The sequence below is a fragment of the Durio zibethinus genome, chromosome 18 (assembly GCF_047325235.1).
Source record: "Durio zibethinus cultivar Kanyao isolate XHJ-2024 chromosome 18, ASM4732523v1, whole genome shotgun sequence".
Lineage (NCBI taxonomy): Eukaryota > Viridiplantae > Streptophyta > Magnoliopsida > Malvales > Malvaceae > Durio > Durio zibethinus.
Genome location: NC_143179.1, coordinates 1,117,776 through 1,132,708, shown reverse-complemented (window position 1 = coordinate 1,132,708; position 14,933 = coordinate 1,117,776). Strand labels below are relative to the sequence as shown.

Genomic DNA, 14,933 nt, shown 5'->3' with positions numbered 1-14,933 from the left:
TTTTTGTTTCTGCATTATATTGTTTTTAATTTTTTTTGTGGGCTTGCTTTACGATAGCTTATTCCCTTTTTTTCCCCTTTCTTAGTTCTATGAACTATAAAAAAATTCTATGTATTTCTTTTAAATGAAAAAAAATGTCATGTTCTTTTGTTACTATACTATTTGATTATTTTAAGAGGATTTTTTTATGGATATATAGTGACATCTTGAATAAGGTTTTCTTTTTCCTTTTGTGTAGATTAATAGTCTTTATCTAATTAAAGAAAGGTTATGGTAATATGTGGAAATTAGTAGTGTCTACTGGAGAGATTTGATGCATGCTCATGTGTATGGCATATTTCTTCAAATATTTGGCCATGAAGCATCAGGGTCAGTTTTACACCATTTATGATTTAGATGTTCTTTGTAAGTCTTTGTATTTATTTAAACTTCAAACTGATGCTCTATCTGTTCGAACAAATGTTTAAAAAAATTAAGTAAACCATAATAAAGATTTGACATACTACAGCTTAATGCATCATATAAAGTCTGCCACAGCAAATGAAATCAAATAAAACTCCACAAGAATTTTTGAAATTTTAAAAATTAAGTTTATCATTACTTTTTTTCTTTATGATTATATTAACTGTTATATGGTGTCGTTACACAGTTGACAAAAGAAACTAGGATTAAAGTTTAGTGTTATTTTACAAGATTATTTAGAGTGTGGGCAAAAAAGTGATTGAATGTATGAGGGACCATATGTTTATAGTATTCACCAAAGAATAAAAGATATGCAAGCACTGTACATCTAATAAGAGTAACATGTGCCAAGTTATGGGTATGAAAAAAAGAGGTGTAATGCACAGTGATAAGAGGACACGTTTCTCGATTAAAGGAAAACCTATTTATCATTATTGTATAGTTTTTAGTTTCAATGAATATACCGTTGTGCACCTAGATGTGTTGTCAAAGTTAGCCCGCGTGCACCTCTTGACAAAATATGCCTACTGTGTTTTGGAGTAGTTGCAAGTAAACAAACTTTTATTATAATATTGTTGAACTCACTGTACAACTTTATCTTTATGTTTCGAGGATGACATAGTAGGAATATATGTTGAAACCTTTATAAAGAGCTAATGCTTGAATAAAAGTACAAAAGTCTTTGGGGTTTCATGGGTTTCCTTAGCTAACTAATACACTCTTAAGCATTATAGCTAACAAACAAAAAAATTGTATCCTTGATGAAACAAGGGTTGTCCATTAGTGTGTGTAAAAAATAAAGGGTGAGGAATTAACAAATGCTAAACTAAGTTTTTGTTGTTTTTAACAATTTTGGTCTAGTTTAATATTGTTTTTGCAGTTGGAAAAAACTTGATTTAATAGGTTTTAACAATTTAAGTCTCACTGTTTGTGGGTTTAGTTACTTAGTTAAGTTATAATTTATTAGTTGATTATTCAGTGTTATAATAATTGATTATATAATATAATATTTGATTATAAGTTTGATTATGAATGGAATAGAGCTGTTGTGATCCTAATAATTGGTATATGCTTGATTTTGAATTTTCTAAACTTATTCTTATTTTATGAATTAGGTTTGCATTTGCTAATTAAGGTTCTTCCGATTATGCTGCTGGAAATTGTAGTTTATTATTTGGCTAGGTATGGGTTTGGTTTGTTGGGTTCTTTGCTTGATTGCTTCCTAATTACCTTTCTATTACTTGTTTGAGTTTTGAATTCTGAATAATTGCTGTTCGCTTTGCTACTTGATTATTTTATGTGATTATTAATGCTTTCAGCTCTTGAATTGCTCTCATTTTACTAAGATTACTCTTGTTACTATCTTAATTACTTTATTTGCTCCCCCTTATTAAGCTAAACTCATGTTGTTTTAATAGGATTCAAATCCCCAATTTCAATAAAACTTTAAAAAAATCTAATCTATTTTAAATCTCTTAAAATTTTTTTCATTTTGCACAAACTTGATACTCAAGAATTTTCAAAGACAAGCTCAACATTTAATTTCCAAATCTTTGAGGCAAAATTACAATCTTTTAGAAAAAAAAATTCCACGTTTTTAATTTTAGGTTTTTATTTTATTTTTATTTTTTTTGGGTTTTGAACAAACACCAAAAATAAAAATAAAAATAAGTAAAAGGAGTAAAAAAAAATTAAACAAAATATTTTGTAGGCATTTTTAATTTTGTCCTTGAAACCTAATTCCAAATTAAAGTTCAAAGCCCAACAATATTTAAAAGATTCCAAACAAAATGAGGTATCTACTGTATGTTATATCATTTGTTGTGTATAATGCCAAAAATGAAATATTGATATCACAAAGGGGTTTAGTGAAAAATAAGGTGTATAACATGGTGAGAGGGATCTTACCACAACACTCTATAATGCCAAATGACCTTTAAGAGTTCATTTAGAGATATAGGATGGTGTGATTAATCACTGTTTTGGTGCAATAGCAAGCAAGTCATGGTATGATTGCATAAAAAAATTAACATCATGGCTCTAAATTTCCATTTGAGGGATGGGGTCTAGTTGCTTACCTTTTAAATTAGATTGTTGTCCATATTAATTAACTTTTAAGCCTCATTTAGCATTATTGTTGAAAGCAACTTTTACGTTTAAAAGTTGCTTTTGTTTCATATGCAATGTTATACAACAAAAAAATTTGGGTTTTTAGTCGACTAAAATGCTCATTAAAAGATGCTTTTACAGTTGAAAAGTGTGTTTAGGATAAAAAATTACTTTATTAACCCTATATATCTTTTTAGACATTTTAATTACTAATAGCACTTTTTCATAGTAATATTGAACATTAAAATTTTCTAATGATACTTTTCTCATCATAATTTTTAAATGCATTTTTTTTTAAATCAAACTTTAACATCCGCACTAGCAATGCTAAATTAGCCTTTGGTTTAAATTTACCCTTAAATTTATAACTTTAAGATTAAAATACCTTTAAGGGCATTTGGTTTGCAGAATTTAATATTCTGGGAGGGAAAGTGATTTTTCATAATTCACTTTACTTGACAAATTTTTAGGAATGTTAGATTAATGTGTTAGGTGTTACTATATTTGATTGGAGATATAAAAGATTACCTAATAACATCTTTACTATAGTACCTTTAGTTATCTTATTAGTTGATGTTACGTGAATAATATGTATAGGTAGTTATATTTAAATTACTTATTTAACATTTAAATGGTTTATTTAATATTTGTGAAATTAGTAAATAATTACAATTTACTAATTTATTTTTATATATCAAATAATACTTTGTAAATAAATATTATAAAATATTTGTATGTATATTTTGTTAAGTTACATGGGGCATAATTATTATTCTAACATTGATTGTTTCTACCCAGATTAAATATGTAGATTGACTTTTGTAGTAAGATTGATGCAAGGGTTAGAAAGGAGAGGTAAACTTCCTTCTTAACCAAGGAACTCCCGATACAAATTTTATATGTAATAATATTAAGTAAATGTATTTTGAATTTTATTAGACATATAACATGTAAATTATTTTTTTTAACATTTAAATTATGAAAATATATTGTGAAAAGTATATTGTAATTATTTTCATAGTATATTTTCATAATACTACGTTTTTCATCTTGAAAATATAGTCTATGTTGAAAATGTGGAATTTTGAAAAAACAATTATTTTTATAATAGATTATGTTTTCATCTAAAAAAGTAGTTTATGCTGAAACTGTAGAATTTTAAAAATAATTATTTTCATAATATATTTAAATAAGAGACTATTTTTTTCATCTTCAAAACGTGGTCTATGTTAAAACTGTTTAATTTTGAAAAATAAATATTTTCATAATATATCTTAACAAAGATTGTATTTTTAATCTTAAAAATATAGGGGTATATCACCAACAATTATTATAGTGCACTTAACTAATAATAATTCAGCATAGTGTAAGATATATAAAAAAATTTGTAGAGTCCACACTTTTAAGTGGTGGTTCCCTACATAATTTTTTTTTTTTGGGTGATTGGCTAATTGTAGTATTATTAGTAAAAAGAATTCTATGTGAAATGTAAAAAGCCTCCATTCAATTAAAACAATCAAATCAACAGAATAATAATCAAACAATCAATCAACTACAAAAAGATAGCAATTTATTTGAGACAGAATTAGTTAGATATTATTTAATGGATAAAAGATCTTATAAAATTTTTAGAGAAAAAAGATTTCTGATGAGCAAGTTAGTAAGCTTATAAAAAATTGGAATCACTAGATATTGCTTGATGAATAAGAAAACTTGCTAAAAAAGAATTTTAAAAAGAAATGCATTCTTGATAGGTAAGTTAGAAAGCGTATAAATAGTGAGAGTCTTAATAAGATTAAATATAAGAGAAATGTGTAAAAGAATTGTAAGATTTTATTAGGTAAACTCGTCATTGTACTAGGAGATATTCATGGAATCCTTATGGGTGTATTTAGAGGAGATTGAGAGGTTTTACATTGGTATGGTAAGCCACATGAGTATATTTTTATTTAGGTTAAGAATATTTTATAGAATTAGAGAAGATTGAGAGGATCTAAAGGTATTAATTGTGAATGTTTAATTTAATTTATTTATAACTCTATGCAACTAATGAACTTTTTTTTATCCGTGAATGTAGGTCGATTGGAATAAATTATGTTAAATTGTTATCTCTTATGTAGTTGATTGATTGTTTGATTATAATTTTGTTAGTTTGACTATTTGATTGAATTAGGGATGTTTTGGTCTAACAACTGGTATTAAAGTTGTCTTGATAGGATTGGCTATATAAGATAGCTTATAAGAGATTGAGATGGTCTATATAGACATGAGTGCATACGAATATGTATTTGTTTGAGTTTGAAATACTTCATAAAACTAAAAGAGAATGAAAATGTCCATCGATATTGATTATGAGTTTTGATTGATATAATTATATGATTATAATTCTCTACAACTGATGAATTTTTTTTTCATCCTTAGATTTAGACTGATTAGACTTAATCATGTTAAATTATTATTTTTTATATGATTAATTAATTGTTTGATTTTGTTTCAGTTGACTTGATTATTTAATTAGATTGGAGCGTTTGAACCTAATAGCTTGATCTTAGCTTAATTTTGAAATCTTCAAAGTTCAATATCAATTGAATTTTATCTTTCATGGTTTAACTCAATAATAAAATCAAATTACTTGAACTGGACTTAATTCCAATAATTATCAACAACCCAAATAATAAATTTTAAATTTTAAAAAAATTAGATACAAATAAAAAAATTATTTTTAAATTTTAAAAATTTAATCAAACTCATAAACTGTTATTTGATGAATATTAAAATAAAATACTTAAATTCGACTTAACTCATTACTTAAAGTCAAACTTTGCTTGATATATGGTCAACGAGTTGAGTAAGAGTATTCACCGATTTAAAATCAAATAATTCAAAGGATTTAACTTAGTTGCTACCATTAGCCAAATTTTGACTAACCTGCTTTGTGTCAAGTTTTTCGCCGCTTGGATATGTTGCAAGTCCAAATTTCCATTACAAGGCAACCATTGGTCGAATAAAAGACACTCAAATTTCAAATAAATTAGTTTTCATTAATTGATAAAAATTGATAAAAATAGATTGTAATTAATAAAAACAACCCTATCTTCTAAGAAGGTGAGCAAAGAAAGGTCCTCTAATAGAAGGGAATATCAATTGGGTTGAGTGTACTTTAGCACTAAAATTGTCTTTAAAGACAAACAAAAAGGTCCAAATTTGGGCATCTATATTGAAGATGATTTGCACATCATCTCCACAATTTATTAAGTTTGCAGTAAAGCAAATTTGCAAAGAGATGGCTACCATTTTTGGGTTTTTAGTTGAAATTAGAAAATCCTTCTTAAAATAGGAAAAATGACGTCAATGATGATTTCATCTTGTGAAAGTCTGGCCACAAATTTTTGTGGTCTACAGACCATGGACAGCCATGATGAAAAAGATTCAAACAAGAATGCGTGCAAACTGGAATAACATTGGATAATAAATAGAGACTATATTTCATATCACAATCCCAAGCACAGCTAAGTGCTTCAAACCTTCTTACAGAAAAGGAAAAACCAGTCACCCCAACAACTCCCAAGCACAGCTAAGTGCTTTAACCATCTTACAAAAAAGGAAAAACCATTCACCCCAACAATACAAGACAACCAGGTACAACTAAGTGACCATTTATTTCAAAACATAAAAAACATTGAAATTAAAACACAAAAGAAGATACAGTCTTGCTGCTGGTGTAGCCCCACCATAATTTACTCAATTCCCAAGAGTTTCTTCAACTGCAAAACAAAGTCATAGACTTTTTCTTGATCAGGAAGAGACTTGGATACACTCTCCTTTTCCAGGCACCTTTTAGCCCATGCAATCAGCTTGGGGCACTCTGCCTCAATGCTGAAGTTGCCACACTTCTCATAGGCATAAAACCAGCTATAAAATGGGACGAGGACCACATCTACATAGCCAAGATTTTCTCCACCAAAGTATGGCTTGTCTCCAAGCTCTCCTTCTAACAGCTTCAAGCTCTCGATGAACTCTTTCTTTGCTGTTTCCTGTTCTTCTCCCTTACTTGTCCATATTTTCCTCCCTAGCTCATATATCTGCATTTTTTAATATACAATAACTTAGGCACAACTGGTTCTAAATTATCAAAGTAAACGCTAATCAACAGTAATATTAGGTTTTACACCCAAATATATGATTCATAAGAGCAGATATAGGAATAGAAAAATAATAATAATAACATGCTGAAACCACCTCTTAAAAATAGTGCTATAAAAAAGTAGTGCTATAAATCAAATTAGTTAAGCTTCCAATTCAATAATCCAATTTTCAATATATAATATAAAACTTAAAAACTTAAAACAAAACAAACTCATAAAGTATTTAATGAGACAAATCATGCTGATTTCAGCTTTACAAGACTAAGTCAAGGACAACAAGATAGGAACAAACAAGTGGACGTATGCGTGTGTGTATATATATATAAAGAATCACCGGTGAAAATTAATCACTTTCCTAGTCAGTGACTAGTTTTACATTTATTTTCTTCTCTCAATCAATATGGAACCTACAATGAAATGATTGTAAACAATAAAACATCAAGAGAATGATTGTGTTCTCCCAAATATTCAAGGTAATCAACATTTAATCATTTCCCCCGGTCTCCATTGAGAATTGGAGGAATCCAAACTATATGTAGTATTTATAAGAACAGTAATCACGGTCAGTACTCATGGCCATCAATTATCACCGTCACTATCAACTAGATCTAGAATTCCTTAGTGACAAGTTACCAAGAAATACTAAATTATCCGAGAAAAAAACAGTAAAACATAACAGTGTAAATGGGTTAAATTACTTGTGAGCTGCTCAAATTCGATTTGAAAAAACCTCTAAGCTCAAGTTAGAGATTGAATAATTTAATACCTAATTCAAAAGGCTTAAAATTTTAATCAAAATTTTAATTTTTTAATATATTAATATTTATAATTTTATCGAACTTAATCAAATTTAGCAAATCAAACATGAGTGATACAATCAAATTAGAAGTCAAACTCAGCATATAAATTAAGATCCATTAAGCTCAAGTCAAATTTCAAATCAAAGTTGGAGTTTTTAGTCTACTTCAGCTCAAATCTAACAATATATAACTCGATTCCGCTCTATGCTCCTGGTAAAATACAAAGAATCAGAAATCAAACCAGCCTGTCACTTACAATTATCATGCTAGCACTAGGGTTTGATGCTTAATTAGCAGTGCTAAAAGAACCCTCCAAAATTCAAAGTCAGTCAGACCAAATCCAAAAATCTCGGACTGGAAAAAAAAGTAGTAAAAATAATAGAGTACCTTTTTGTCAACAAAATCAGCCCAGAATCTAGCAATAGCTCTTTGGTAAGAATGAGAGGGGAGCAAAGGAGATGTATGATGCCAAACCTCATCAATATATTGAACCTGGATGAGCGACTCACAAACAGGTTTACCATTGTGGATAAGAACTGGAATTTTCTTGTGAACAGGGTTCATCTGAAGAAGCAAAGCACTCTTGTTCCTCAAATCCTCTTCCTTGTACTCATATTTTATCCCTTTCTCAGACAAAGCAATCCTCACTCTCATCCCAAATGGACTTGGCCAGAAATCCAGCAAAACCACCTCTTCTGCCATTCTCAACTGAAAAGCTAAACCTAAATCCTTGATTTTTTTTTTCTTTCTGGTATCTAAACTGATGTGTTTGTGAGCTCTATTTATAGACAAAAAGTTTAGGGTTGTCAGGGTCTTTCGACGACTTACCTGACACAATTAAACTAATCTTGAAATTTCTGAATTATTTCTTTTTCTTTTTTTTTTTAATAGGTTTTATAAGTTTTAATGTAGCAACATCTCTCAACATCCTTCCAGGACCTTCTAGCAAACGCCATTCCATACGTCACTAGTGGCTCTGTCCAGAAGCCATTGCTATGGACTTTGACCGTAATATTGTACCGTTCATTTTTTGGTTTCTAAAATATTCTTCATTCTAAATTTGTTTTTTGTTTTGAATTTTTTTTAATTTTGTATTTGCATTTAAATTAGTTTATTTTGTTTTTATTTTTTATTTTAAATGTTTAATAATATTTCATTAAATAATATTTATAATAGTTATAAGTATTGTTTCTTTTTTTTTTGCCAAAATATAAGTATTGTTCCTTTAAATATTTAAAAACATTTTTATAACATTTAATATTTAAAATCTTAATTATTATTTTAATATAAAATAATGTGCCAAAATTTTGAACAAATAAAATTTTCATTATTTAAAATGTCAAATAACATTAAAATATATGTAAAAATAATTTATTTATACACTTTTAAATTAAAAGAAACGTTAGTTATCTTTTTATGTGAGCAAATGTGTATTATCTTTTGAGAAATAATTATAATTTAGATATAAAAATGATTATATATATTAATTTTAAAAAATTATTTTTATTAAAATTTAATTATATATTAACAAAATTATTATTTGGCATAAAATAATTTTAATAATTTATTAATTTTATAAATATTAAATAATTTAAATTTTTAATTATAAAAATTTTAATTTAATATTATAAATAATTATTTCCTTTTTTTTTAAATTACATTTCACCTTCCGTGTGCTGTTATGCCATTTTTGGCGTAATCTAGCATAGACATTTTTTATCATCTATCACGTTTTCTGTTTTTGTTTTTTGTTTTTATATTTTTTATAATTTTATTTTTTTATATCATTTTGTCTCAATAAATTTGTTACTTATTGCTCATTGTTAGTTAAATTTTTAAAATTTTGATCTATTTTTATTTATACTTATGATTGCTAAAAATATAAAAAATATATATTTAATTTATTGAATAATATATACATATATAAAAGCCAACTTTTTCTTTAAAAAAAACATTAATCATATGTAAATAGTTTGATTATTTGACATGTGGAATCTTTAAATTTTACAATGTGTTCACTACTTAAGGCTTTTTTTTTTTATGTAATATGATTTTGGTTAAATTAATTATATTTATTTTTATAAGTTAAATCTTTTTCAATTAATTTTATTTCATTTTATTTTATCAAATTAATAACATTTATTTTCATATATATATATATACATCTTATATAAATTTAATATTGTCATTTTATCAAACAAAAAATAAAAATGTCAACTATCTATCATAATGATTTTATGGATTATTATATGAATTTTAAAGAAAAATAAAAATAGAGAGTTGACATCAAATTTTTTTTTAAGTGTAATTGGTCACCTAAAAATTTATTTTTTAATAAAACCCTAAAACTAATTTAAAGTTTATCATAAAAATAATTTTGATATTTGAAATTAGAGATGGATTTGAGAGTAGGATTATGTGTAGAGAAGAATTAATATCCCATAACATCAATTTAAAAAACGGTACTAATTAATCATATATTATCATTTAGCATTGTTAAAAAATTATCTTAATTTTAATATTTAAGATAATTCCTTTACCTTTATTTATTTTTGTAATTATTTTTGTTATTATTATTTTTAATTATTTTATTTGGGAATGAAGTGAAATTTTTTGTTTTGACAAATTTTATGAATTTTTCAATATCTAAGTGGAATTTAAAAAATATTTTTTCACTTAGAGTTTTTATAATAAATTTTAAAATCTGACATAATATTTCTTGTAAAGAATAATTGTTGAAAATCTCTCCAATATTTAGGCTAGATCTAAAAAATTATTTTTATTTAAGTAATATTATCTTTTATTTCAAAAAAATTCAAAATTACTATTTATTATTTTATATATTTTTGACAATAATAAAATATTAACAATATTTGGATTTAATACTACATTTGACCATTGAATGCTAATATTTTCTCTCCCCAAATCCCTTTTTCTTTTTTGGGTTCTCTTTGGTTTTTTTTTTTCTTCAACTTTTACTCTTCAAGAAAGATACCCATAAAGATTACCAATGTATGTTCCTTTTTTCAAGTTTTCTAGTCTAAGTTTTTAGTTTTTAATGTATTGGGAGATGAATGGGTTAATGGGTATTTATTGCTTTGTCATCATATGATTTAAATGTTGGATTTTTTTTTTCATTTTTAATTTTGTTCTAATGGTTTATTTGATATTGAAAGGAATACGAAGGTAAGGGGTTTTGAAATAGAGTATGTTACAAGAACTAGGCTCCATGACATCAATTTGGCTTTAAAAAAAGCTGAAGAAACAGGTTGGTTTTCTTTCCTCTTTTCTTTTAATGTTAGCAAAAAGAAAGGAAAAGAAACAAGGAAGTAAACTTTCTATTTTTTCATTGGAAAAAAAATCATTTTCAATAATATTAGCTTTTTACATTTGTTTAAATAATTACATGGTGTTATGGTGATTTGTCCTGGTAGGCTCAAATATTTATTGATAAATATTAAATACCTTCTCATTGTGTATTTTTTTGTCTGTTTTTTCTTTGAAATATAAGCTATATATTTTTTTTATCTTCTGCTTCTGTTTGATTTGTTAAAAATAATTTTAGTAGGAAGTTTGAAAGAAATAATAAGTTTGTTAGAAAAAATAACTATATTCTCTTAAACTGTCTTCATATTATGCTTAAAAAGAATTATTGAAACAAATAGGGCCAAAACTTATGTGTTGTTAAGCATGAATTGAGATGAATTTTGTTAAGATTGATAGAGTTTATCTTATTTAATCATTGATCTTAGAGGAAATCATCTTTAAATGCAAATCCCAAATGATATTGCTTTGTTCATCTCTGAAAATAAGTGACTTTATTTACGTTTTGAATTTTAATTCCTAGAATAGATATTTTAACTTCGATAAGCTAGCCGAGCTTGGTTCCTTACCATGCAAATTAGCTCATCCATCTATTGCAAGATGGAGTTCCATCCATTTAGCTTATCTTTGGGATGGAATGGATGTCTTTATATTGTTATGTGATGTCTCTATTGATATTATTAATAATGGTTGTGTTTTCCATTTCTTGGGATGTTAGGACAAGCTACTGAAATTGTTACAAGAAATCTTGATAAAATAATTGATGTTAATCGTTACCCTGTTGAAACTACCAAAAGATCAAATTTGCATCATAGACCCGTTGGCATTGGAATTTAGGGGCTTACAAACAAATTCATCTTACTTGGTATGGCATTTGATTCGCCTGAGGTATATTTGATTACAAATACATCGATTTGGTATACTTTTTTAATTTGAAATAGTTTTGTCTCAACAGCTGAACATGATTTGGTATACTGGTTTTGAATTTTAGGCTCAACAGTTGAACAAAGACATATTTGAAACCATGTACTAATATGCTTTGAAAGCTCTTTGTGATATAGCTAAGAAAGAAGGCCCCTATGAGACATATAATGGGAGTCCTATGAGTAAGGTAGGTGATTTTCATAATTTTTTTGAAATGCATGCAAATATTTTGGATTTTAGTTATTCAGTGTGATTATAATGTCTTAAATGTTCATTTCTTGTCGATTTATTTTGCTCACCGCTGAGTTTTTTGTTAAATTACAAGGTATTTTTCAGTCAGATGTAGGGTGTTACTCCTTCAAATCAGTGAAATTGGAATGCTCTTGGGGATATGATAGCTAAGAATGGAGTGAGAAATTCACTTTGGTTAGCATCTATGCCTACTGCTTCAACTAGTTATATTCTTAGAAATAACGAATGCTTTGAGCCATATACTTCCAATATCTATAGTCATAGAGTTCTGACGTGATAATTCCTAGTTTTCTTTTATTCATCTTCTTTTATTTATTTATTTATTATTTTTTAAAACTTATTTTTTGTCTATCTTTAATGGGGAGATTACGGTGGTGAATAAGCTTCTTCTTTATGACTTAGCTGAGATGGTTCTTTGGTTTCTTGTTATTAAGAATAACATAATACATGAGGATGGTTTTGTTGAGAATATTCCAGAAATACCTCAAGAATTGAAAGTAATTTATAGGTATTAATTATTGTTTTCTCCATGGTCTTCCTCTCAACCAAGGCCTAAACATTTTATTCTTTTTTTTTTTACCTTTAAATCTGAACTGTAGAACTAAGGCTTATATTAATATATACATCTATTACTTATTATACAAGAAGCCCCTAACTCCAATTTTCTACACACGTATTGAATGTTTTAAAAATAAATTAGAGGATAAATTTAGGCAATAAAAGTTCTTTACACTATTTACTTTAAGATGGTGAAGTTTTTATAATTTTAAAGGTGGATTCTTAAGCTTGGAGTCATCAAAGATATGTCTTTGGCTTTACATGTGATAGAAACTCTAAAGATATGAAGGTGATTTATTTTACTAGTTTCTTCTAGTTTATGGTAAGTTTTTTTTTGTTTTTAAATTTTGGATTTTATTTTTTTAGGTTAGATTTTGAGGCTGTATTTCTGGGATTATTAGAAAAAATGGGTAGGTTTATGTTTTTTTTTATTTGTTGTTATTTTTTTTGTTTCTGCATTATATTGTTTTTAATTTTTTTTGTGGGCTTGCTTTACGATAGCTTATTCCCTTTTTTTTCCCCTTTCTTAGTTATATGAACTATAAAAAAATTCTATGTATTTCTTTTAAATGAAAAAAATGTCATGTTCTTTTGTTACTATACTATTTGATTATTTTAAGAGGATTTTTTTATAGATATATAGTGACATCTTGAATAAGGTTTTCTTTTTCCTTTTGTGTAGATTAATAGTCTTTATCTAATTAAAGAAAGGTTATGGTAATATGTGGAAATTAGTAGTGTCTACTGGAGAGATTTGATGCATGCTCATGTGTATGGCATATTTCTTCAAATATTTGGCCATGAAGCATCAGGGTCAGTTTTACACCATTTATGATTTAGATGTTCTTTGTAAGTCTTTGTATTTATTTAAACTTCAAACTGATGCTCTATCTGTTCGAACAAATGTTTAAAAAAATTAAGTAAACCATAATAAAGATTTGACATACTACAGCTTAATGCACCATATAAAGTCTGCCACGGCAAATGAAATCAAATAAAACTCCACAAGAATTTTTGAAATTTTAAAAATTAAGGTTATCATTACTTTTTTTCTTTATGATTATATTAACTGTTATATGGTGTCATTACACAGTTGACAAAAGAAACTAGGATTAAAGTTTAGTGTTATTTTACAAGTTTATTTAGAGTGTGGGCGAAAAAGTGATTGAATGTATGAGGTACCATATGTTTATAGTATTCACCAAAGAATAAAAGATATGCAAGCACTGTACATCTAATAAGAGTAACATGTGCCAAGTTATGGGTATGAAAAAAAGAGGTGTAATGCACAGTGATAAGAGGACACGTTTCTCGATTAAAGGAAAACCTATTTATCATTATTGTATAGTTTTTAGTTTCAATGAATATACCGTTGTGCACCTAGATGTGTTGTCAAAGTTAGCCCGCGTGCACCTCTTGACAAAATATGCCTACTGTGTTTTGGAGTAGTTGCAAGTAAACAAACTTTTATTATAATATTGTTGAACTCACTGTACAACTTTATCTTTATGTTTCGAGGATGACATAGTAGGAATATATGTTGAAACCTTTATAAAGAGCTAATGCTTGAATAAAAGTACAAAAGTCTTTGGGGTTTCATGGGTTTCCTTAGCTAACTAATACACTCTTAAGCATTATAGCTAACAAACAAAAAAATTGTATCCTTGATGAAACAAGGGTTGTCCATTAGTGTGTGTAAAAAATAAAGGGTGAGGAATTAACAAATGCTAAACTAAGTTTTTGTTGTTTTTAACAATTTTGGTCTAGTTTAATATTGTTTTTGCAGTTGGAAAAAACTTGATTTAATAGGTTTTAACAATTTAAGTCTCACTGTTTATGGGTTTAGTTACTTAGTTAAGTTATAATTTATTAGTTGATTATTCAGTGTTATAATAATTGATTATATAATATAATATTTGATTATAAGTTTGATTATGAATGGAATAGAGCTGTTGTGATCCTAATAATTGGTATATGCTTGATTTTGAATTTTCTAAACTTATTCTTATTTTATGAATTAGGTTTGCATTTGCTAATTAAGGTTCTTCCGATTATGCTGCTGGAAATTGTAGTTTATTATTTGGCTAGGTATGGGTTTGGTTTGTTGGGTTCTTTGCTTGATTGCTTCCTAATTACCTTTCTATTACTTGTTTGAGTTTTGAATTCTGAATAATTGCTGTTCGCTTTGCTACTTGATTATTTTATGTGATTATTAATGCTTTCAGCTCTTGAATTGCTCTCATTTTACTAAGATTACTCTTGTTACTATCTTAATTACTTTATTTGCTCCCCCTTATTAAGCTAAACTCATGTTGTTTTAATAGGATTCAAATCCCCAATTTCAATAAAACTTTAAAAA

At 26.8% G+C, this 14,933-nt stretch overlaps 1 protein-coding gene and 1 pseudogene across 1 annotated transcript; one reads left to right on the top strand and one right to left on the bottom strand.

Moving 5' to 3' along the window:
- Positions 1-6,032: 6,032 nt before the first annotated feature.
- Positions 6,033-8,269, bottom strand: LOC149513593 (putative glutathione S-transferase). Its single transcript, XM_089746927.1, has 2 exons — positions 7,904-8,269; positions 6,033-6,653 (listed from the first exon to the last, which is right to left on the bottom strand). Exons 1-2 carry the CDS (start codon positions 8,216-8,218, stop codon positions 6,309-6,311), a joined length of 660 nt encoding a protein of 219 aa, XP_089603053.1. The 5' UTR covers positions 8,219-8,269; the 3' UTR covers positions 6,033-6,308.
- A 2,401-nt stretch (positions 8,270-10,670) lies between these two features.
- LOC149513592 (ribonucleoside-diphosphate reductase large subunit-like) lies at positions 10,671-12,531 on the top strand (annotated as a pseudogene).
- Positions 12,532-14,933: the final 2,402 nt, after the last annotated feature.

Bases quoted from the DNA above. Each gene is read 5' to 3' on its own strand.
- LOC149513593 (XM_089746927.1), bottom strand. From the start codon at position 8,218: ATGGCAGAAGAGGTGGTTTTGCTGGATTTCTGGCCAAGTCCATTTGGG. The intron at 6,654-7,903 runs GTACTCTATTAT...TAAAAAATGCAG, and splicing joins CTGATTTTGTTGACAAAAAG to ATATATGAGCTAGGGAGGAA.